The 21533-nt window shown below is 37.6% G+C and overlaps 11 protein-coding genes across 11 annotated transcripts; all 11 read right to left on the minus strand.

Annotated features, from left to right (window-relative positions):
- Positions 1–82: 82 nt before the first annotated feature.
- LSM04_000358 (GAF domain) lies at positions 83–2878 on the minus strand (the record flags this gene model as incomplete). The annotated part of the gene is made up of 1 exon (XM_067333627.1): positions 83–2878. One exon carries the CDS (start codon positions 2876–2878, stop codon positions 83–85), a length of 2796 nt encoding a protein of 931 aa, XP_067194239.1.
- A 327-nt stretch (positions 2879–3205) lies between these two features.
- Positions 3206–4399, minus strand: LSM04_009461 (uncharacterized protein; the record flags this gene model as incomplete). Its single annotated transcript, XM_067333638.1, has 1 exon — positions 3206–4399. One exon carries the CDS (start codon positions 4397–4399, stop codon positions 3206–3208), a length of 1194 nt encoding a protein of 397 aa, XP_067194437.1.
- A 321-nt stretch (positions 4400–4720) lies between these two features.
- LSM04_001675 (uncharacterized protein) lies at positions 4721–5542 on the minus strand (the record flags this gene model as incomplete). Its single annotated transcript, XM_067333649.1, has 1 exon — positions 4721–5542. The coding sequence occupies one exon, from the start codon at positions 5540–5542 to the stop codon at positions 4721–4723; it is 822 nt and encodes a 273-aa protein (XP_067194276.1).
- Positions 5543–5830: 288 nt separating this feature from the next.
- LSM04_002205 (uncharacterized protein) lies at positions 5831–6421 on the minus strand (the record flags this gene model as incomplete). The annotated part of the gene is made up of 1 exon (XM_067333660.1): positions 5831–6421. One exon carries the CDS (start codon positions 6419–6421, stop codon positions 5831–5833), a length of 591 nt encoding a protein of 196 aa, XP_067194290.1.
- A 947-nt stretch (positions 6422–7368) lies between these two features.
- On the minus strand, positions 7369–8637 carry LSM04_000475 (Radical SAM; the record flags this gene model as incomplete). The annotated part of the gene is made up of 1 exon (XM_067333671.1): positions 7369–8637. The coding sequence occupies one exon, from the start codon at positions 8635–8637 to the stop codon at positions 7369–7371; it is 1269 nt and encodes a 422-aa protein (XP_067194243.1).
- A 351-nt stretch (positions 8638–8988) lies between these two features.
- On the minus strand, positions 8989–10116 carry LSM04_000906 (Peptidase A22A; the record flags this gene model as incomplete). The annotated part of the gene is made up of 1 exon (XM_067333683.1): positions 8989–10116. One exon carries the CDS (start codon positions 10114–10116, stop codon positions 8989–8991), a length of 1128 nt encoding a protein of 375 aa, XP_067194258.1.
- A 586-nt stretch (positions 10117–10702) lies between these two features.
- LSM04_009596 (Mg2+ transporter protein) lies at positions 10703–11950 on the minus strand (the record flags this gene model as incomplete). Its single annotated transcript, XM_067333694.1, has 1 exon — positions 10703–11950. The coding sequence occupies one exon, from the start codon at positions 11948–11950 to the stop codon at positions 10703–10705; it is 1248 nt and encodes a 415-aa protein (XP_067194443.1).
- A 333-nt stretch (positions 11951–12283) lies between these two features.
- Positions 12284–12982, minus strand: LSM04_006401 (uncharacterized protein; the record flags this gene model as incomplete). Its single annotated transcript, XM_067333706.1, has 1 exon — positions 12284–12982. The coding sequence occupies one exon, from the start codon at positions 12980–12982 to the stop codon at positions 12284–12286; it is 699 nt and encodes a 232-aa protein (XP_067194378.1).
- A 313-nt stretch (positions 12983–13295) lies between these two features.
- On the minus strand, positions 13296–14450 carry LSM04_001122 (Protein kinase domain; the record flags this gene model as incomplete). Its single annotated transcript, XM_067333717.1, has 1 exon — positions 13296–14450. The coding sequence occupies one exon, from the start codon at positions 14448–14450 to the stop codon at positions 13296–13298; it is 1155 nt and encodes a 384-aa protein (XP_067194262.1).
- A 494-nt stretch (positions 14451–14944) lies between these two features.
- Positions 14945–18781, minus strand: LSM04_004884 (Condensin complex subunit 1; the record flags this gene model as incomplete). The annotated part of the gene is made up of 1 exon (XM_067333728.1): positions 14945–18781. One exon carries the CDS (start codon positions 18779–18781, stop codon positions 14945–14947), a length of 3837 nt encoding a protein of 1278 aa, XP_067194348.1.
- Positions 18782–19252: 471 nt separating this feature from the next.
- LSM04_009095 (FAD/NAD(P)-binding domain) lies at positions 19253–21333 on the minus strand (the record flags this gene model as incomplete). The annotated part of the gene is made up of 2 exons (XM_067333739.1): positions 19253–20993; positions 21311–21333. 2 exons carry the CDS (start codon positions 21331–21333, stop codon positions 19253–19255), a joined length of 1764 nt encoding a protein of 587 aa, XP_067194433.1.
- Between the last annotated feature and the right edge of the window lie 200 nt (positions 21334–21533).

Raw genomic sequence — 21533 nt, forward strand, 5'->3', positions numbered from 1 at the left:
GAAGAAAAAAAAAAAAAATGCTCTATGCTGAACTATAAGAAGACACAAAAGGAAAGAAAAAGAAACATTAACGACATCCCGATCAAGATCGAGAATCACTTTTTCTTTCCTTCGCTTCAGTAGCAGCTTTCAAAACTTGTTCCCATTGTGCACGGTTGCTAGTCACACGCTCAACAGTCCAAGCCATATCAGTCAGACATGCATCCACAATTTTCTTAAAAAACGGACCGGCAACGAAATCAATAAAACCAATTTGGCCCTTGGCAAGCTCAGTATTCTTGGAGCGATCAAACATGGGTAGAACCTCAACCCCCTTCTCTTTCTCCATGTCACCTTGGCGATAGAACTCCTCCGTCACCGCCATAGCCCACAAACGAGAGATATCAAAGGGTTTTGTTACATTAGAAACATCTCCAGCCTTAAGCAAAATTTCCATTGTTAATCGGCGTACATTCTCATCATCCTTCTTGTACGGCTCAACAGCAACATCCAAAAAATGTTCCAAAGCCGTTCCATGTTTAGCCATATCGGTTGCGAGCACGCAGTCAATCATTCCACGGTAAGCACTGGTACGATCTGCTCCCTCAAGACCTTCAAATACATCCGAATCAGGATCAGAAAGAATTTCAACAGCGAGATTGCAATGGTGCACCTCCAACACAGATGTATTGCCACTTGCACTTGATAGAATCCCAAGTGGGGACTCTGTCTTGAGGTAAAAACTGTTATTCAATCCCATGTGATCAAGATCATGTACCAATGCTGTTGCCAAGAGTACAAAGCATTCCAGCTCCGTCAACTTTTCACAGGCCTTACCCTTGTATAGGAAGGTATATACAGTTTGACACACATCCACAACATGGTAAAAATTATGGTATGGCACATTGCGATACTTCTTCCGGCACTGAATAATAAAGTTTAACAGTGTCTCATCACTGCAACGAAACTTCTGTGGCAAACCTGTTCCCAACAACAATCTGTATGCAACAGCAGCGGCGGCGTCAAGAGGCTCTTCCGCATCTTCTCGCACACGGAACAGATCAAAATTAATATCTGTGATGTCCACATTGGGTAGCACATAATTCCTCACAGCATCCCGCTCTGCGTCCGTAATGGCAAGAAGGCGCTTTGTGCTACGCATAGACGCACGACGATCACCTGCATACATGCGACGTTCATTCAGTTCCATCATTTCACGACCAGCATTTACAGCGAATTCAAGCAGGTGTGAATTGTTGATGGATATTCCAGCGAAAAGGGAGAAAACGTGGAATGTTTCACGGTCCTTGTCAGTGAAAATAGTCACTTCTCCAGCATGGTCCAGTTTATTCACGAGCTGCACTACGGCAAGGATATCCCCGTTCAACACAATGGGTTCACACAGTAACGTCTGTGTGCGGTAGCCAAGCTGTTTGTCCACCTCACGATTGAAGCGAGGATCCTGATAGGCGTCGATGATGTTAACACCAACACCAGATGCTGCCACAGTTCCAGCAATACCTTGTCCACACGGAAACCGAATCTCCTTCCCCGCCACGCTGTCTGCCAAGCGGCTGTACAACTCATTTCGCTCCTTGTCTACAAGGAAGAGCGCCGAGCGGTCTGCATTCAGCAGTCTCTTCGCGCCATGAAGGACGTGGCGCACAATGCCATCCACATCGCGGATGTCCGTGTTCGACAACAGGGTCACAACGTCCAGAATAGCATCGCTCTTCTTTTTCTCAGTCACAAGACTCTCGTTGATGCGGCAATTTCGAAGTGAGGCACCAGCAAACATGGAGAACGTCTGGAACAGCTCTTCATCACGCTTTCCAAAGGTACGTGGGAGTCTGAGACCACCCTCAGTCAACATGTCCAGCTTGTTAATCAGCTGTGCGACAGCCACAATCGTCCCTTCGTACATCACTGGCATACACAGTATTGTCTTTGTGCGGTACCCGGTCGCTTTATCCACATCACGGTTGAACCGTTCATCCGCATACACATCGGCAATATTCACAGTCTTACCTGTCTGTGCCACGTATCCAGCAATTCCGGTACCAGCTGGAATTGTGACAACGTTGCCATCTTCAAAGTGAGCCTCGAGAGTTTCTCCTTTGACAAGAAAAATACTGCATCGATCACTCTCTGTAAGTGCCTTCGCGGTATTCATTATAGAATTCGCGAGTACTGCCTCATCAAGATTATCACGAGCCAGTTGTGTCGCCATTGTCAACATGGCTTCTGCTTTTTCTTTATTCCAGATAATTCTCTGTGCTTCAATAGCGTTGTGAACAGCGCTTGCGGCAACTTGAATCATGGCCTTCGCATGGGGATTGTCGTGGTAGCTGGTACTCCCCCATGAGCTTTCCACGCATCCTACTACTGTCCCATCAAGGCAAAGTGGAATGTACAATGTTCCTGCAATTGTGCATTCCATTCCAGTTGACACCGTCTTTCCAAGTGGTGTTGTTTCATCAGCAGCGGCGGCAGTCCCATAGACTGGATCAATGAGCAAAGCATCATTAGGGTCAAGGTAGTATACGCGACACCTGCTAGACTCAAGTGCGTTACCAAGCTCTTCGTTTAAAGATTGAAAAATATCTTTCATTGGTTTCCCCATAATGAGTGTACGCTCCATAAGTGGAAAAAGGTCATATTGTTGATGTGGTGTGGAGGCCGGAACAGGGGCAATGGAGGACATAATCTCAGAAAGAAGTTCTTGGGGAGCCTTCATTAAGAGTGAAGCAAATGCCTTTTTTTCAGAACTGGAAAGAGTTTTTCTATTACGTTGATATCGTCCTAAAATGGACTCACCAATAGCGAAAGCCTCACAAAGATGGTTAGATTCATGCAATGCATCATTGTGATTGGGTGAAGGTCGTGGGTGAGTGAACATTGCAGCGATGAATCTTTCTTGGGATGGTAAAATAAAACAGCACTTCTGAAAACGAAAAAGAAAAGAAAAGAAGAATTTAAAGTATCAGCATCACATGATTTAATATACAACATCAGAGTCAAAGTAATCAAAAAGGAAAAAAAAAAAAACAAGGCAACTTTCGATACTCAATCTATTTTTTTTTTGAGCTTGTACAAGTGTAAAACAAAAAAAAAAAAGGTCCTGTTCTTCAAAAAAACAAACAAACAAAAAAAGGAGGAGTATGTACAGGGAATAGCAGCACCACTACACCCAAAACAGGTGATAAGAGTGGCATATTCAAAATGGTCACGCAAAGTTTCTCTTTATTTTCGAGGTTCTCTTTTCTTCTCGTTTCGTTTTGCGTTCAGGTGACAAGTACGTCTCCTGCAGCAGTTGGTTAGCCAGTTCCTTACGAAAGCAACTCGTTCTCTCAACTACATCATCGTACACTGACTTTCCAAGCCGCGTTTCAGCTAGTAATGTGGCAACATCAACATCGTTCATACTAGTCTTAATAGAATACGTCTGGGGTGGAATAGAAACTCCTTCTGGGTGAATGTGAGAAATATAGGTGCCATGATCTGTGCTTCTTCCTGCTTTGGCCCTCTCCAAGTTACGTAATGCCTTAAAATATAAGCTCTCACGGAAGCGATCAGCTTCCATAAGCATCCTATACTGTGTCGCCTCTGGTTCTGGGAGAGAAGTCCTTGCTGTGATGAGTCCGCGAAACTGTGCGAAAAGACGCACAATATCAAATCGTTTAACGTCAAACGTTGCACAATGAGATGCGCAGTATTTCTCAAACAGTGGTGCATCTTCATCCGCAATAGGTTTAAATTTATCCTTATCCTCCTCCGTAAGTGCATCGTATTTTTTCGAAATAGATGACACATACCCTTTTGTAGGACGTTTGCTAATATCAAGAACACGTGATACTGCAATAAAAAGAGCTTTTTGTGTCGGTGCCACTGCTCTTAACATTTCCACAAATGATTCAAAATAACGCATGTGTGGAAAGTACCATGAAAGAGGTAAAACGGTTCCTGATTTTTTTCTAATTTCAATCACATCCTTTGGCAGCAGTTTTTTTCGGAGTTTTTCCTTTTGTCCAGATTTTAGTCGTGTCAATGTATTCTTTGCCATATGAGCTGTGAAGGCCTCATCCCCAGCGCCTGCCACATCCTCTGTTCGAAACAACAACTGCATTAATAAGTTGAAATCATTAAATGCCTTATCTGTGTTTTTTGTCTTTAACACCAATATCTCGCGTGCCCGTGCGTTATACCGCTGCCGCTGACCCGGTGCAAGTTGGTGCCAGTACTGCGAAACAACCCGCATGTTGCCACGTCCGTGTCTGAAACTTCTGGCCTTTAGAATTCCTTTGTGTTCCTGCAGCTCCTTTGCGAAGAGCGAGAAACCGTTGATGTGATGCCGTGCATATAACACAGATGTGAGAAGAGGCGATGGACCCTTGCCGCTGAAGGAGCAGCATCGTCGCATGTTTATGGAAAACACGATACTCGCCTGTGGAAGATTACAATTAATTCAATATATATATATAAATGGAATAAGGAAGAATAAGGAGGAGAATTAATACAACATATAATAACAATAGTACAAGAGAAAAAAATAGTAAGCGAAAAAAAAAACAAGACAAAGAAGCACTATTTAAACTTCTATTATCATTCGGTTTGCTTGTTTGTTTGTTTGTTTGTTTGCTTGTCTTTTTTTTCCTACTTTCGTGTGTTCTTTTTTTAATTTGACGCATCAATAAAATGGCGATGAAAAAAGATTAACAAAAACAAGAATAACAAGGATTTTTCACTCAACTCGAATCTCACCATGTAATCCCAACACACGCATAAACGCAAAATGTACACTGTACCATAATTTCCCCCCAAAAGATGACCGTTCAAGAATCATCTCACGACTACGATAGGATCGGCGAAGACTAAGTGATCCCATGAACCTTGGCAGCGCAATCTTCACATCGTACGTCGTCGATGACTCACTTTTATGTGTGCGGATTTCAAACAAATCCCATCGGAAGAAACGCCCGTTTAGAACGAGACCCGTTACAGTGCCCTCATCAGTTCTCTGTCTCCAACTAGACTGATCAAAGGTATACCGCAAGAGTGATTTCAATAAAAGTGAGTTGGCGATAAAAACGCCACTATTCCACAACCAAGATAGGTAGGATGTACTCATATTCGAATAGTTGCGATTGCGATAATTCACTTCGTAAAAACAATTAGGGGCATGTAATACTCGCGCTGTTTCTCCTAATGGACTTTCCAAAAGTGTTACGGAATTCCAAAAGGTCACACTAGGACATGGATTCGTCATGCGGAGACCAGTATCGTAACCTACAAGACCAACGTATAAAGGGAGTCGATATCGGGAAATAAAAGAACGTCCTTTTCGCCTTCGGAGCGCTAGGGCCGAAACAAAACCCATGAGAAACGAGAAATCTGCATATTTATAATTAATTTCATCCAAACAATGTTCCATTAGGCACCACTCTATATTTGTTGGAGAATAAAGTCGTCGTTCAACAACATAAAGCAACGTGAAGAAGTCCTTCCGTCGCGCATTCTCCTCCTGAAAAGCGGCTTGGCTTACTTCATTTGCACTAAGTAACATCTATAAACTAGTAAATAAAGGAGAGAAGCATATATATATATATATATATATATGATTATAATCATAATTATTCTGTGGCATTCCATTTCGGTAAACGGATACCCCCCCCCCCCAAAAAAAAAGGGTTAAAAATGTTTCATTTCAAGTAATGTTATATCATAGATTGAATTTCTCTTATTCAGAAGCAGTGGTATAATATTACAATATGTCAAGGAATAAAAAACAAACTTAACAAACAAATCTATTCATATGTGCAGATAAACACTCTAACAAATAATAAAGCAAACACTACTCCACGAGCTCCACTACACCTTGTTGAATAAGAGCTTCAGCTTCTTCAAATCCCAAAAGAATCTGTTTGCCCTTGTAAAGATTTATCACCGCTCCACTTATAGGAGAAACAAAGACATGGTTTACCAGTCCACGGACCTCTAACTGTTGTACAGATGGAGGTCTCCATGTAAAGGCTCTAAGATCCAAAGGTATGGCAAAGGATGTCATGTACTCTACCATAATATTATTATACTCTTGTAGAAATGTTACTTCACATGGAGCAAGTACATCCGTTATTGCATTATCTTTAGCTTCCCACCACGCTTCTGTAATGTGTGATTGTCTCCACATGATGTACGCCAAAAGGCAACGTTTATCCCTTAAGTATTTTGCTTTATAATACTTCATAGAACTAGCATAAAAGGGTTGTGATGGATCAGCATAGGGATTACGCGAAATAGACTCCATATGACGGAATGAATCTAATACGCTAGCCACAACGGAACGCACTTTACGTTCATCAAAGGGAACCATAGCGCCATCACTCAACACGAGCGCCCGCAATTCATTAATGAGTTCAGCAGAAGGGTCAACAACATCCTCCATAACTCAAGTCTTTTTTCCTTCTATTGTGAATTAAAATATATTTAAGCAAAAAAAAAAAAAAAAGCAAAAGAAGAAGAAAGGCAAGCGAACATACGGGGAATAAAGTGTACATATACCCATAAAGATGGGTACGGTTAATAATATGAATAGAAAATGAGGAACAGGGGTATTTTAAGACACCCCACCTCATTACAGAAACAGTAGCAAAAAGGATTATAGAGTACCTGAATCAAACCAAAACAGAAACAAGATAAAAAAAAGATTCCTATCGTTTTGTTACTTCATTCATTCATTCAATCATTCATTCACACCTAAAATTTTCTTTTCGAGCTTTTCAACCCTTTATTTTTTTTCCCTTCGCTCGCCTTTTTTCCTTTTTTTTATACCTTCACATTTCCTTTTTTTTTGTTGTTTTCATTTTATTTAAAAACAACATGATATACAACACAAAGGCACAGTATTAACGTACTGACTTGGGCTTGATATCGTGACTTGGTGCCGTCTTGTTGTGGCCAGCACGTTCGTGGTGTGCAGTTTCGTACTCTTCAGCGAGTGCTTCGGCCTTGTCCTTCGGTGGGACGTAATCCTCATTGCCTTTGGATGGCATTGTATTTGTTTGGTTGTTTGTCGGTTTGCTTTTGTTTCTCAGTATAAGAAAAAACTTTGCGATCTAACACATATACATACAAATATGTGTAAACCAAAACAGTGTGTGTGTGTGTGTGTATGTATGAAAGAGGTATAGATAGATCGATAGAGAAGAAAAGAAAAAATATATATATCACACAAGTAGAATAGAGACAAAGTTAGAGAAAATAAAAACAACTGGTGCAATATGGACTAGATTTATTCGCAACCACAAAAGGCAAACACCCAATATATATATATATATATATATATATATATATATATATATATATATATATATTAGTATCATCATCGTTTTTTCATCTTCGTATGTTTTCTTTTCCTTGTTTATCTTCCTCTTTTTCTTCATTGTCACTCTTCTCCACTTTTATTCCTTCTTGCTGAGATTCAGATGCTTCTGATTTCTCCATGTACTTCTGCCGCTTGGCCGATATGTGTCTCGTCTGTGCGGGATCAAATCCCTCCCCTTCCGAGTCTGACAGTGCCCACGCAGGCGTAGGACGCAGATAACCGTCAGCCGTAATGGTGGGTGAAAGAACAGGATCAAGAATCATCATGTTAAACTTATCAAAGTCAATCCATGTGTTCCATTTACCATCCAGTCTAAATCTTTTCTGCGCTAACAATATACAACCAGAGTGTTCGTGCAATGATGCAACTTCATACTCTTTCCCGTCACAAATACTCTCACACAATCGTTTACTGTACGACTTAAGTTGATCCCACGATGGGACATTTTTTATTCGTAGTATAGTTCGCATATCTCCCGAAAATGCCGGTGTAAGACGTTTAAGTTCAATAAAGTTTGGTCGACCTGTTTCAAAGATACTTCGGTATTCTGGAATATTTTCTTCACCCATGTTAAACCCATTAATCATTGTTAAACGAAAAACCGTTCTTTCCTTCTTTTCTCTCATATGAAGTATACTCTGGTTAAATCTATCCCAGAAATCAGGAAAAACAGGCCGATCTAAAACTTTCATTGCTTCCTTGTTTGGTCCATCAACACTCAAGTATAACTGTGTAACAGGTTTTAATTCCTTTAATGCATCAGGAAACTGACCATTGTTAACAAGAAATGTCGATATTCCCTTACAATGAAGGGTATGAATCAATTTATTCACATATGGATATAAGATAGCTTCTCCAACTAAAGAAAGTGCACAATGTTTTGGCCTCATTGCTTCATCTAATTTTTCTTCTGTTACCCCAGGCATACCCATAACACCATGAATGAGATTCTTATGGCTAGATAACATTCCTTCCACAATAACTTCTGGATCATCAATTTGCCATTTCCACTCTGTTGCTGTGGGATTTGTATTCAATCTCCAACAGAAAACACACTTATTCGCACAAGCCATACTTGGGGTAGCCTCCATGCAGCGATGAGACTCTATTCCATACATTGTCCACTTATAGCATCCACCTCTTCCACGCATCATTGACTTTTGCCAGCGGCACAGTTTAACGGCACTGTGACTGCCCACAAGTGTATACATAGACCCGAGTGTCTCACGGCGTTTCTCCGACAGCATGGGACGACTCGTCTTCTCAATAGTCTTCATTTGTCTATCGGCCGCTAAAAATACCGAGAAAGAAGAGTACATTCGTTTAAAAGCACATTGTCTTGTCGTTAATATTATCAATGATAATAATAATAATAATAATAATAATAATAATAATAATAATAATAATAATAATAATAATAATAATAATAATAATAATAATAATAATAATAATAATAATAATAATAATAATAATAATAATAATAATAATAATAATAATAATAATAATAATAATAATAATAATAATAACAATAATAGGTAATTATCCTCACAATCATCATCATCGTAGCTTCTATTACTATTATAATTATAACAAATAAAACAAAACAATAATCAGCAAAAATTCCCTTTTCAAAGTGCTAGAATTGATGTGGTGGCAAACCAGTCTAATGGGATAACCAAAAAGCATGAGAGGAAGACAACAACCACACCGCAGAATATTGAAATTGGTAAGGCGGGAAGGGCTCGATTTTCACTCTTAAACAACAGTAAACTAACAAGTGTACCAATGAGACCTATTAGAACAGCTACGATGGACATCACCCATGGCATAAATGAGTAACGAATAGCTTTTCCTGTCAAAACACTGAAAAAAACAATATCACCCAATCCCAGTTTAAATGGTAAACACACCAGTGAGTTATAAAAGCGAAGCGCAGGAGAAACTCTAGCAGATTTTTCTCTGGAAGAATTACCTTTTTTCTCTGTACGAGCAACATCATTTGTGTACATTTCTTCTAGTTCCCTCCTATTCCTTTTTGCGCGAGCTAATTTAGCATCATCTGAAGTAGAATACACCAATGCAGGAATTGGCTCATTTCTACTAATTGAGGCATTTATAAGCAATCTAAGTGGTCCATACGGACACAAAACAGCAACTACATCATAAATCGAGATAAATATGAGTAATGACCATGTTGTCCATTCAGGAATAAAAGTCAAAAGCCATGCCATGATAATTGATGCCACAACGAAATACACCTGTGCGAAAACCAAGTGTGAGTAATAAAAGATTGAGATGACTCCAACAACAACAATGTTCCAAAGAAGAAATACAATTGTGATAACGTCATACGGTATTTGAAATCGAGTACAGATGAGATCCAGCCAAACCCACATCATAACAAAAAGTACAAAAGTAACAGATAAAAACATCCAAGCAAATAAGATAAATTTACAGTGACACTTGTAAAGTATCACAATAAGAAATGTAACAACTGTAATACCGCCTACAAATACAAAGGCATTTATCAGGGAAGACCCGATCTTATCAGCAACACTCTCTTGACTCTCCTCATCCATAACAACAAAAAGAGGAGACCGATGTTGTCCAGCGTACAATGTCGACAGATTAAGAACACTCCATGAAACAAATAGCATAGTCACCATGACAGGAAGTAATAGCCCTACGACACGTTTCCCTAAAAGATAGGCCACATCATCATTCTTTAGTTTTTCTTCTTCTGTAGAAGTATCCATAGTTCTAGGGGGTAATATTTTCAAAGCATTAAGAGAGTAGAAACAAATAAGAATAGGAGATTTAGTAGATTTAAATGATAAAACAATAACAAAAATACATATATATATACATATAACAAAACCAACAAAAGGTCTGCGGACAGAATAACACATTTTACAATCGCAGAAATATAACCACTTGGAAAAAAAAAGAAACAACACATACAGAGAACAATACACGATATCCATCACTATTATACCTCTTTCCTTCTTATTTACCCTCTGATCAGATAACCCTCTCATTATCAACACGTCAGAAAGGAGAATTTACAGTGGGATCAGAAATGCAGTTCCTCTCCTTTTCTTTTACTACTTTAACTCCAAAGAGTGACGCTAACACGAGCATGAGAATGCTATTACTAATAGTTTGTCCACTTATATACTGTTAACCTATTAACGCTTTTATATTTTTATCCCTTTGAAAATTTGTCTTTCCCCATTAATGTTTTTCTTATCTTCTTTTCTTTTTTTTTACTTCTTTTTCATTCTCTTCCTTTGCTTGCCTGTTTGTTTCTCTTTTCATTGCTCCTTTACCTCCTCTACTAGGCTACGAAAGTGAGGGTGGCACGAGAGCACCAGGAGGTTTATAGCGAAAGTACACATAAACTGGATACGCCATTCCTGCGGAAAAAATGAGTACCGTCACGGCAGTAATAACAAGAAAAGCCGTTAAACCTTCACTCTCCTCAAACGGCACACGCACATTCATCGTGAAAAGACCCGGAATGATGCATATTGGCATTGTAACCAAAGACATTTGTGTCATGACATGATTGAGAAAGTCCATCCAATGGCAGTGTTGCAATAACCGCATTGAGACACCACCAACAAGACTCATACTTGAAAGATTAAGCACATCACGGCCTTTGCGTAAACGTTCAATAGAAAGCAAGAGTCCAGAGAGTAGTCTCTGATAACGACCAACAACACTGGGCTCAGCTGCAATAAAAATACGCCTCATCACTGGAAGTATGAGTTGTAGTAGTAGTGACTCTTTAGCTAAAAAAGCAGCCTGTAAATGCGAGAGTCTATGTCGCAGTCCCTCAATGCGTCGCAATAAATCCATCTGATCGCAGCGTGAAGGTTGAATTTGAAGTACCAACTCGTTCACGTTATCGACATCCACAAGTAATGAAGATGGCTCCTTCTGATACTCCTTTACAAAACTGCTAATGAGGGTACAGACAAAGACGGAAACAGGCTCTGAATCTGAGGCTGAAGAAGATGAAATTGATTCCATCTGTGCTATGAGATCTTCGCTTCCCGTAAAAGGTTTACGGTGAATCGTAAGTAAAAATTGATCAAAAGCTATAATGGAAACTATCACCGTTTCCTCTTGCTCAAGACCTATAACATTTTTACTCTCCTGTTTGGCAGCAACGTTAATGCAGACATATCCACAAGATGGAAATATCTCAGCACGTTCAGTGGTATTTGTTCTCTCCCTTATGTTTTGTTTTGTAAACGAATGAAGGGGGAAAAAAGACAGAACCCTGTTAAGATCGGCTTCATTATCAGTTTCAATATCAAGCCATGCAACGTCAGTAGGTCCATCACCCTTATTAACCGCATCAGTATTGTAGGCATCATCATCATCATCATCATCATATAATTCTGCTACCGATGGAACAAACAGTGTCTTGTGATTAATTGGTGCAAAGGGAAGTGTTTGAATTAAATCCTTTACCTTTTCAAATTCAATTGAAGCAAACTTTTGTATCGCCTCTGCGGTGCCGTTTCGCCGTATTAGTAGTCGGGCCTCCCCAGGGCATACAGTACTACCAATATTTGTCATCTCATCAACTTTCAGCGTAAAAACAAGACTATAATACACAGAGAAATTAGAATAAGAAAAGAAAAATAATAGTAAAAATAATAATAATAATAATAATAATAATAATAATAATAATAATAATAATAATAATAATAATAATAATAAATATTACCCTTTAAAATAAAAACAAATAAAAAAAAGGTATACACCTTATAAATCCATCACAAATCTAGCAGTAAACATATGTATATATATATTTGTTTGCACAGGAAAGAAATAAATAACCAAAAAAAAACTTTCAATTAGCCAAAAATAAGCATTCAAAAATAAAACAGATACACCTAACTCCAATTTCTAATCACGACCACTACCTTTTATACGGATGCAATTTCTAGTGGAAGGCATTGAGGATTTTTTTGCGGTTGCCACGTGCAGCGGTCCCACAAGTTGCGTTCCACGATACCAAGCATCACCCTCCCAAAACTCTCGACTTTCTCTTGTAAATTTTGGGTGACTCAAGATATCTGCTCTATATATTGCTGCTCTCTCCTCACGGGATAATGTAGCAAGGTATGGATTTCTAAATTCTTTGGTGTTATGTCTTTTCTGTAATGCATATGATGTCTCTGTCTCACTACTTTTTGTGTAATCAGGCTTATTGACATTTGGGTCTTTTATTTTCAAATCCCAACAGAGCGCGGAGACAATCTCCGGGATCCCTGTGGATTTTTCTAATCTCTGATGAAAGTAGTTAATTTCTTTTGCATCTATTCGCTCTTGAAACTTACTGTTGTCAGCTCCTCTTAAGTGTTTGCTTGTTCTTGCGTCCTCCGCAAGTGAAGAGCTGCCGTGCCAAAAAGGCAAAAATTCAGCGTCGCCCACACGTTCATTTGATGCCCGCTTTTTTGCTAACTCGACTGATTTCTGTGTTTTGTGGATTTCAAAGGGAGGAGGATTACCCTTATAGTCTATCTTACTGCGCTGAATCAACCAGTGCAGACGACTTAATGAGATATTCTCTTTTTCTCTTTGTTTGTCAGTATCATCCGACATGCGGTAAGTCCGTTGCTTTTTTTTGTTTTGTTTGGTGTAAAGGAAAAGAGTGAAACGAAACGAAAAAAAAAAGAAAAAAATGTAAAAATAATTAGAAACATTTCTATCATGTAGTCATTTATTTATTCCACACATACAAATACTGAGAGACAAAGATATATACATAATATATATATAATATGCGATCACACAAAGATATCCCACCCACCCATGTTCCTTTTTTTTTCTCTGCTTCTTCTTCTGAGAAAATAACGTAAGCAACACTCTTCTTTAGAGACATACTGCTAAAAAATTGCGTGTTGCCCATGACAAATTAGGCATCTTCAATCTCATTATAGCAATTATCACAGACCCTTTCGGCTTCTGTATACGTAGATTCTGGTATCAAACATGTCTTGGATGAACAAGAATTGCAGAATACGTTCCCACACATCCGGCAGTGATGTCTTCGTCTCCAAAACCTAAAGGCAGCCCCACAATTTTTACAATTGTTGACTGTTGAATCATCTACCCATTCTTTTTTCCCAATCCAAAATTGCTCTATATTAGTTGTTGTAAGAGAATCAAAGTCAACACTGGCAAAAAAAGGATGCTTATGTACCTCTTCTCTAGTAGGTCGTTTTTTGGGATCTTTTTCAAGAAGTTTTGATATGAGATCTTTGGCGTCATTACACATATCCTCAGGATATTGAGGTTCTTCTTCAAGAATGCTCTTTATAAGGAGATATTCTGTGGGTTCCTCAAAAGGTCGCTTTCCCACCAACATATGATATAATACACAACCACAAGCCCAATAATCAGATGCAGTGCAAGTATAATTATCTTGCAACAGTTCTGGAGACATATAATGGGTTGTTCCACAAAACGTTTGGGCCCTACCCTTACTACTTTGTTCACCTTCTGGACGTTCATCTACAGACTGACAAACCACTGCAGTACCAAAATCAATAAGTTTTATATGCTTATTACTCATAAGCATAATATTTTCTGGCTTTATATCTCGATGGAGAATTGTAATTGGCCTAAGAGGAGCATTAGGAACAATTGGGAGAGATTGTTTGGGGGCATGATGTAAATACCAGACGGCGGAAAAAAGTTCTGCTAAAACATAACGTGCCGCATCAAGAGGAATTTTTTGACGCAGCTTTATTGCTTGGAGTAATTCACCTCCATCACATAATTCTGTAACGTACATAAGGTCATCAGATGTTTGCATAGAAGCAAGAAAACGAATAATATTGGGGTGATTACACTTTAAAAGCATACGTGTTTCTCTTCGTGCTACTTCAGCCATACGATTCCTTTCTTCGTCTGAAGGTGCAGTAAGAATTTGCCGCTTTGAAATAAGTTTCACAGCATACCGCACACCAGTTGGAATATAACGTGCAACCAATACTTTACTAAAAGCTCCAGTCCCCAACGTTCTCTCAAACTCAAAATCATCTGGCACCATTCGTGTGGTCGACATGACTTGTGGTATTCTACGTTCACCTGAATACACTACACTTCACACACGGAATGGAAATATATATATATATATATATATATATATATATATATATATATATATATATAATATACCAAACTATTTTGTAAAGCTGAATATCTGTGCTAAGAAGAGAATATATATATATATATATATATATATATATATATATAGATACTCCTATACTATTTCAAGGAATGGAAATAAGAAGAAAAAAAAAGATCAAAGGGAACACAAGAAGGAGAAGTATGACAAAACAAAACAAAAAAAAAAGAGAAAGTAAAAAAGAAATCTAGTTGACAGAGAAATAAATAAAATTTCTGGACGGGGAAAGAGAAATTCTATTATCCTCAAAGATTTATCAAAAGAAAACAAAATAAACAGAGGATCCCAAGAAAAATAAAATAAAATAAAATAAAATAAATAAATAAATAAATAAATAAATAATAATAAATGGTCTCTATACTGTTATTCATCTAATCGGTTTCTGACACTTGTCGACGACGTTTACACTCCTTTCTAGGCACAACTCCTGGTAATTCTCTGTCACCTGTCGACCGTCGTCCTGCGGATGCATCTCCGCTGCTTCGTGATGCCGGTTCAGCCTCTTCATCACATCCATTAGAGGCAACGGAACGGGCATCATTATCGCAGCCATCCAGAGAGCGAGAATCCGCCTGCATTCGTGCCTCCCACTCTTCAATGGCACTTTTATCTCGTCGTTCACTCCCAACACGCTGTCCAACCTTTTTAGCCTTACTAGCAATACTCTTAAAGCAATCTAGCACCACCTCATCTCGCAACCATTGCTTGTATTGCTGATAACATGCTTCAGAAGTTATTCTTTTAATGGGCCGCTCCGTTGAATAATTAAGTTCACCAAGACAAAATGCCAAATTTCGTGCCATTTGACGTTTCTTCTTACCACGTTCAGAATAAGACTCAAAACGTTGACAAAGTCTTTCTATAAGTGACTCCGTCGGTTTATCACCTTCAACACGTTCAAGCAACGACCGCATTGCCAATTGAAACCTATCTGAAGGTACAGACTGACTTAATTGGGCAACTAGAGGAGGAATTAAATTTCCTGTTTTCTCTTTTTCTTTCAAGGCCAAATTTTGAACAAATGTCATGGCATTATTGGCAATAGATTCATCAGGATCTGCAACAAGCTTAACTATTGTATATAAATGATCGCGGATACGAAGCATTTCTCCAAGGACCAAATGTGAACATACCTGAATAGTTACTGCACGAACTCTTAAATCATCATCATTTAAAAGCTTAAAAAATCCAGTTGTAGGAAGTTTCAAATATGGACCAAGCAGATTTGGATGTACACAAGCCAAATCTCCCAAGGCAATAACTGTATTTGTTTTTACAACCCAAGACTCACGTTTATCAGAAACAATATTAAAGAGAAGATCAAGATTTTCTTCACAAAAAGTATCACTTACAACCATTAGTTCAGAAAGAGCCATAACTGCAGAAACTCTTTCCAATATATTATCAGTAGAATTTTCTGCTTTTCGCTGACATGTTAAAACAACATCTTTAGAAAAACGATACCATATAGAGCCTTCTGTCATAATGGCATGCTTACGTCGTTGAGCCAACTCTTGAATGGCATGCCTCTTATATTCGTGAGATCCAAGACCAAGCTCTTTATGCATAGTGTCTGCATCTCCATTGTTATTTAACTCATTTGTTTGTCTCCTTGACATCGCCTCTGTATCAAGTTTTTTTAGTTGCAGTCGTTCAGCAGAGTCTATAGCAACAAGTTGCTTTAATGCAGTTCGTCCCAATACAAAGAATAATTGTGTTAATGCATTAGGATCATTTTCAACCCTTTTTCCAATGTAATCCAATACGTAAGTATAAATTAAAGCAGGAACTTCACAAAGAGCATGAATAACATTGATTGATGAATCTGCAAGAATTAACCAGGAATTTACTGCAGTTGTTCTTCTACATAAATGAAATACAAGTTGCTCTAGTATAATATTCTCACTTGGTAAAAGTTTAGCTGATATAGGATGAAACTGTGGATCTTGACATTCACTTTCGAGACTTTTTAAACAATATGCCAAAAGAATATTATCTTTTACTGTATCTAAACGTAAAAATTCAACAACGCTTTCTTTTCTACTACGAAGTTCTCTCCAATCGTGCTTACATAGAAGACTAAAAACTCGCATAGCAGTACGTCTATCGGTTAGTGAAGCGTTATGATCAAGTGTTCCATCTGCAATACCCCAAACAGCATCCATAAAATGACCTGATATAATACGTGAAAGTGATGGATTAGTTTTTATAAGACTAAAAATGCGATCAACGGCACTAATATCACCTTCTGTTGCACCACGTAAAAAAGTAATAAGTTTTTGAGCACTTGCTGTATTTTTCGTTAATGATGATGATGATCTTGCAAATGCATTGAAAACAACTTCTACAAAGGCATCACGCACAGCACATTGAATTTTTATTTCTCCTTCATATATCATTACCAAAACACGAAGAAAAGCTTTTTCGGAACCCTCAATTCGATATTCATTACATGCAACAATCAATTTTATTGCTTCTATGGTATCCCTTTCAGTACGACTATCCAGTAAAGTTGTGGCATGTGACAATGCTCTATTAATTAATCCAGCAAATTCTAGAGCCTTTTCATAAAAAATAACTCGATTCAATGTAGAATTTTGTTCTTCTGATAAAGCCAGACGATCTGTATTATTTTCTCTTTTTTCTTGAAGTAAATCATCTGTTTGAGCTTCAGCAGGTCGAGAAATATTTTTCAATTCGTCCAAACATTTTTTATATGTTTCTTCAGAATCGAACACTTTTAGTGCCGCGGTTGATGCTTCTTCAAATTTTTCTTTTATTAAAGACCTGTTTAAAACATGCCCAAACCAATTTTTGCGTAAGATCGATGCAATAACCTGAAGAGCTGAGTCTCTTACAAGATAATTTCGATCTTCAAGTCTTCCCACAACAGCATTTGTTATAGCAAGATGAAAACGTTTAGGAACACCTCGAGCCTCTACTAATCTTTCCCACATATGAACCGTATGATTTCGAACAAATGGATTACAATCCATTATACGAAATAACATTTCATTAAGGTATTTGTCTTTTAGTTCTTCTTCACCCTCTGTGTTACGAGTAGGACCAGTATATCTTTGAATTATCATTTCAGCTATACATGTTATTACAGATTTACGTACTTCATAGCTCTCACTATTAATACTTTGTATAATAACATCTGACATTCGTATGGTAACACTAACACATTTTCGTGCAACCTCACTAAAAAATAATGCGCTATTTTTCGCTGCTATAGGATCATTAGAAACATCATGAATTGAAGCAGCAGCCATCCCCTCAATAAGAGCTGTTATTATTTTATTAGAGGCAACACTCAAAATATCTTCGCTTTCTGCTTCTGAAACAAAACGAATAAGAAACTGAGCTGCAGATTCTGTTTTTAACGCCAGTTCAATCATTGGTGAAACAAAATCAGACGCTTCAACTGATTCTCTGTTAATAATATGAGCAGATACCTTCAATAAAAGAACGGCAATAGCACCTGAAACAGATTGGGCATCATTTTGTACGTTAGCTTTTTGAGTTATCATATGAAGAAGCATTCGAAGCATAAGGTTTAGCATAGATTCTTCTATATTACCTGTCCATAAAGCAAACAAATCATGTGAACACACATCTATTAACGCAGTAAGTGCAAGTTCACGTCCATCTTGATCTACACCACTACTATCTTCACCTATACCAGTTTCTTGCTCACTTCTCGCTCGTCTTCGTTTGCGTATACTACGTTGAGAAGAAATATTTTCATCATCTTCAGGAGCTGGTGCACAAGATAATAGTACATTGCATAAAATAAAGACATACATTTTAACGGTAGAGCGTAAACAGAGTAAAACTCCATCGTTAAGTCCACCATCTGCTTTTTTTCTAAAGTAGGTTACACAAACTTGGAGAAGTTTTTTTAAACGTTCAGAAACTTCGTGACAAATTTTATGTCGCGCCTGCCTTGTAACAAGATGATTTGTTTCAGTATTCTCAAGAGCCTTAATATATGAAAAAAGTACTGTGAAGAGTTCTGGTTTAGAAAAAAGAGCTGTGGGTGATTTTTCTCTATGCAGACAATCAAAAAGTCGAGTAAGGTCGTCAAGTTGTTGTCCAGGGTGAACATCAAAATCACACGACTCAGTAACGTGATATTGGTTTAGTCCCGCCTTTTCAATATCTTCTAAATCACGAGCTCGAGATGGAACAAAAAACTCAAACATATCATGCAATTCTTCTATTTCTACTGATTTTCCTATTTTTTTTTTCGTATTTATTTCTCTTTGCTTCTGTTGGCTAACCTCTCAAAAGGGCTAGCAATAAAAAAAAAGCAAAGGTTGAAAAAAAAGGAAAAAGGGTGGGTAACAGAGAAGGAAAGAGATGGGGAGAAACTCTTTTGCAACACGTTGTCACAAGAATACAAAAAAAAAAAATACTTCGAAAAAATTACCCCCTACCCCAACAAAAACACGGATACCAACACAAAAAAAAAAAAACAAAATAACAAAATAAAAACAAATACCACATGGAAATAAAAGCCAAAATAATAAATAAACAAATAAAATAAATAAATAAATAAATAAATAAATAAATAACTAAATAAATAAATAAAAAGCGCTTGGAAATAAAAAATCATAAGCAAAAAAAAAGAAGAGGCGGAATGTATATATATATACATCCATTATAAGGCCCCCTCATATTTTTAATCCCAGTTCGTGACCTTGCCATATGGCTCGCTTTGCATCTAACTCATTAGCTTTAAAACAGCCACCAATTAAATGATATTTAACATCTTTGAGTTCTTCTAGAATTCTTCGATCAGATTGTTGACCGTGACAAAAAACAATTGAATCAACATCTAATTCGTAGTATTTACCATCGATGGTATATCGTAAGGGTTTTCCATCAAATGATTCATAGTTAACACCACATATTTGTGCTACATTGTGAGAAAGAAGTTCAAGGCGATGAATCCAACCAGTAGTAGCCCCTAATCGGGCTCCCATTTTGCCTTTAGTTCGTTGAAACATGGCAACTTTTCGCTTCGGTTTGCCAATAGCTATTTTTTTCAAGCCTCCTGGAACAGTAAAATCAAGATCCACTCCCCATTGTCTTGAAAATCCACTTGGATCTTCTTTACAATATTTGGAATAGTCTATTTTATTATATCCTTCTACAAGAAAATGCGCCACATCAAAACCAATTCCACCACCTCCAACTATAGCAACGTTCTCACCCACGTCAACTTTCCCAGATAAGACATCCAAGTAAGAAAAAACATTTTTTAGACCTTCTACACCCTTGATAACCGAATTATTAATCTCTCTAGGAATACAACCAGTGGCAATAATAATTTCAGCATATTCTTCTTTTTTCAACAATGCAGCATCCGCTTTTGTTCCAAGACGAACAGTAACATTTTTACAAGGTGTCAAGGAATTTTTCCAGTACATAATACTACTTATATACTCACCCTTTCCTGGAATTTCCTTTGCCAGATTAAATTGACCACCAAGAAATTTTTCTTTTTCATATAGTGTTACATTATGACCTCTTTCCGCTAAAACCAAGGCACAAGAAGCACCGCTTGGACCACCTCCAACAACAGCAATTCGTTTTTTTTCTTTTGCGGGAAGAACATCTCGTTCTTTTTCATGACAAGCTCTTGGATTTAAAAGACAAGATGATAATTTACCTTTAAATGTATGATCTAAGCAAGCCTGATTACATCCAATACAAATATTAATTTTATCAACATTACCTTCCATAGTTTTCCTGATAAAGAAAGGATCACTCAAAAAAGGACGTGCCATCGCCACAAGATCTGCATCTTCACGAAGAACTTGTTCAATAACGTCTGGATGATTAATACGATTAACTGCTATAAGAGGTACTGTAATTCCTTTCTCTCTCAAATATTTTCGGCAAGCAGAAGTTGCCCAAGTAAAACCAGCACGAGGAACAGAAGTAACAATTGTAGGTACCCTTGCTTCATGCCAACCAATACCAGTATTAATAATATCAGCTCCAGATTTAGCTACTTCCTCAGCAAGAGTCCAAGTTTCTTCTTGAGTTGATCCATTAGGAATTAAATCAAGCATAGATACACGAAATATAATTATAAACCCCTTTCCCACAGCATCTCGGACAGCTCTTAAAACCTCTAGAGGGAATCGAATTCGATTTTCATACGATCCACCATATTCATCTCTTCTCCTGTTTGTATGCTTCACAATAAATTGATTAAGCAAATATCCTTCAGAACCCATAATTTCAACTCCATCAAATCCAGCGTTCATAGCAAAGAGAGCCGCCCTTCCAAAATCTCTTACAGTTTTTCTAATCCAAATTTTTGGTAGTGCAATTGGACGTAGATGATAATCTTTAAAGGGCCATATAGGACTTGGTACAGAAGAAGGAGCCACACAGAAGGGACTATATGCATATCACCCAGAATGCAACAATTGCATCACTATTTTTCCCCCTTCTCTATGAACAGCATCAGTAACCGGTTTGTATTCAAGGGGGTTTGAATAGGACGATATACTAGGAGAAAGGGTGTTAGTTTTCCTTCAAAATTAGGTGAAAATCCACCGGAAACAATTAAAGCACAACCTCCTTTTGCTCTTTCACCATAAAAATCACACATCCTCTGTATTTTTTCACCCTTTATGTGCTCCAAACCGGTATGCATACTGCCCATAACAACACGATTTCGCAACGTTGTAAAGCCGAGATTAAGGGGCTAAAACATTCTTTCGTATGGTTGAGACATCTTTTAGCTACACAGTCGTCGCTTACCATATGCAAATAAAAGAAACAAAGAAAAAACAATAAGAAAATAAAAAAAGAAAGAATATAGAAAATAAAGACAAAAAGAAAATAAACTCAATAATACAATTAAAAAAATATAACAAATAATAATAATAATAATAATAATAATAATAATAATAATAATAATAATAATAATAATAA

This window comes from Trypanosoma melophagium (genome assembly GCF_022059095.1).
Source record: "Trypanosoma melophagium isolate St. Kilda chromosome Unknown ctg12segment0, whole genome shotgun sequence".
Classification (NCBI taxonomy): domain Eukaryota; phylum Euglenozoa; class Kinetoplastea; order Trypanosomatida; family Trypanosomatidae; genus Trypanosoma; species Trypanosoma melophagium.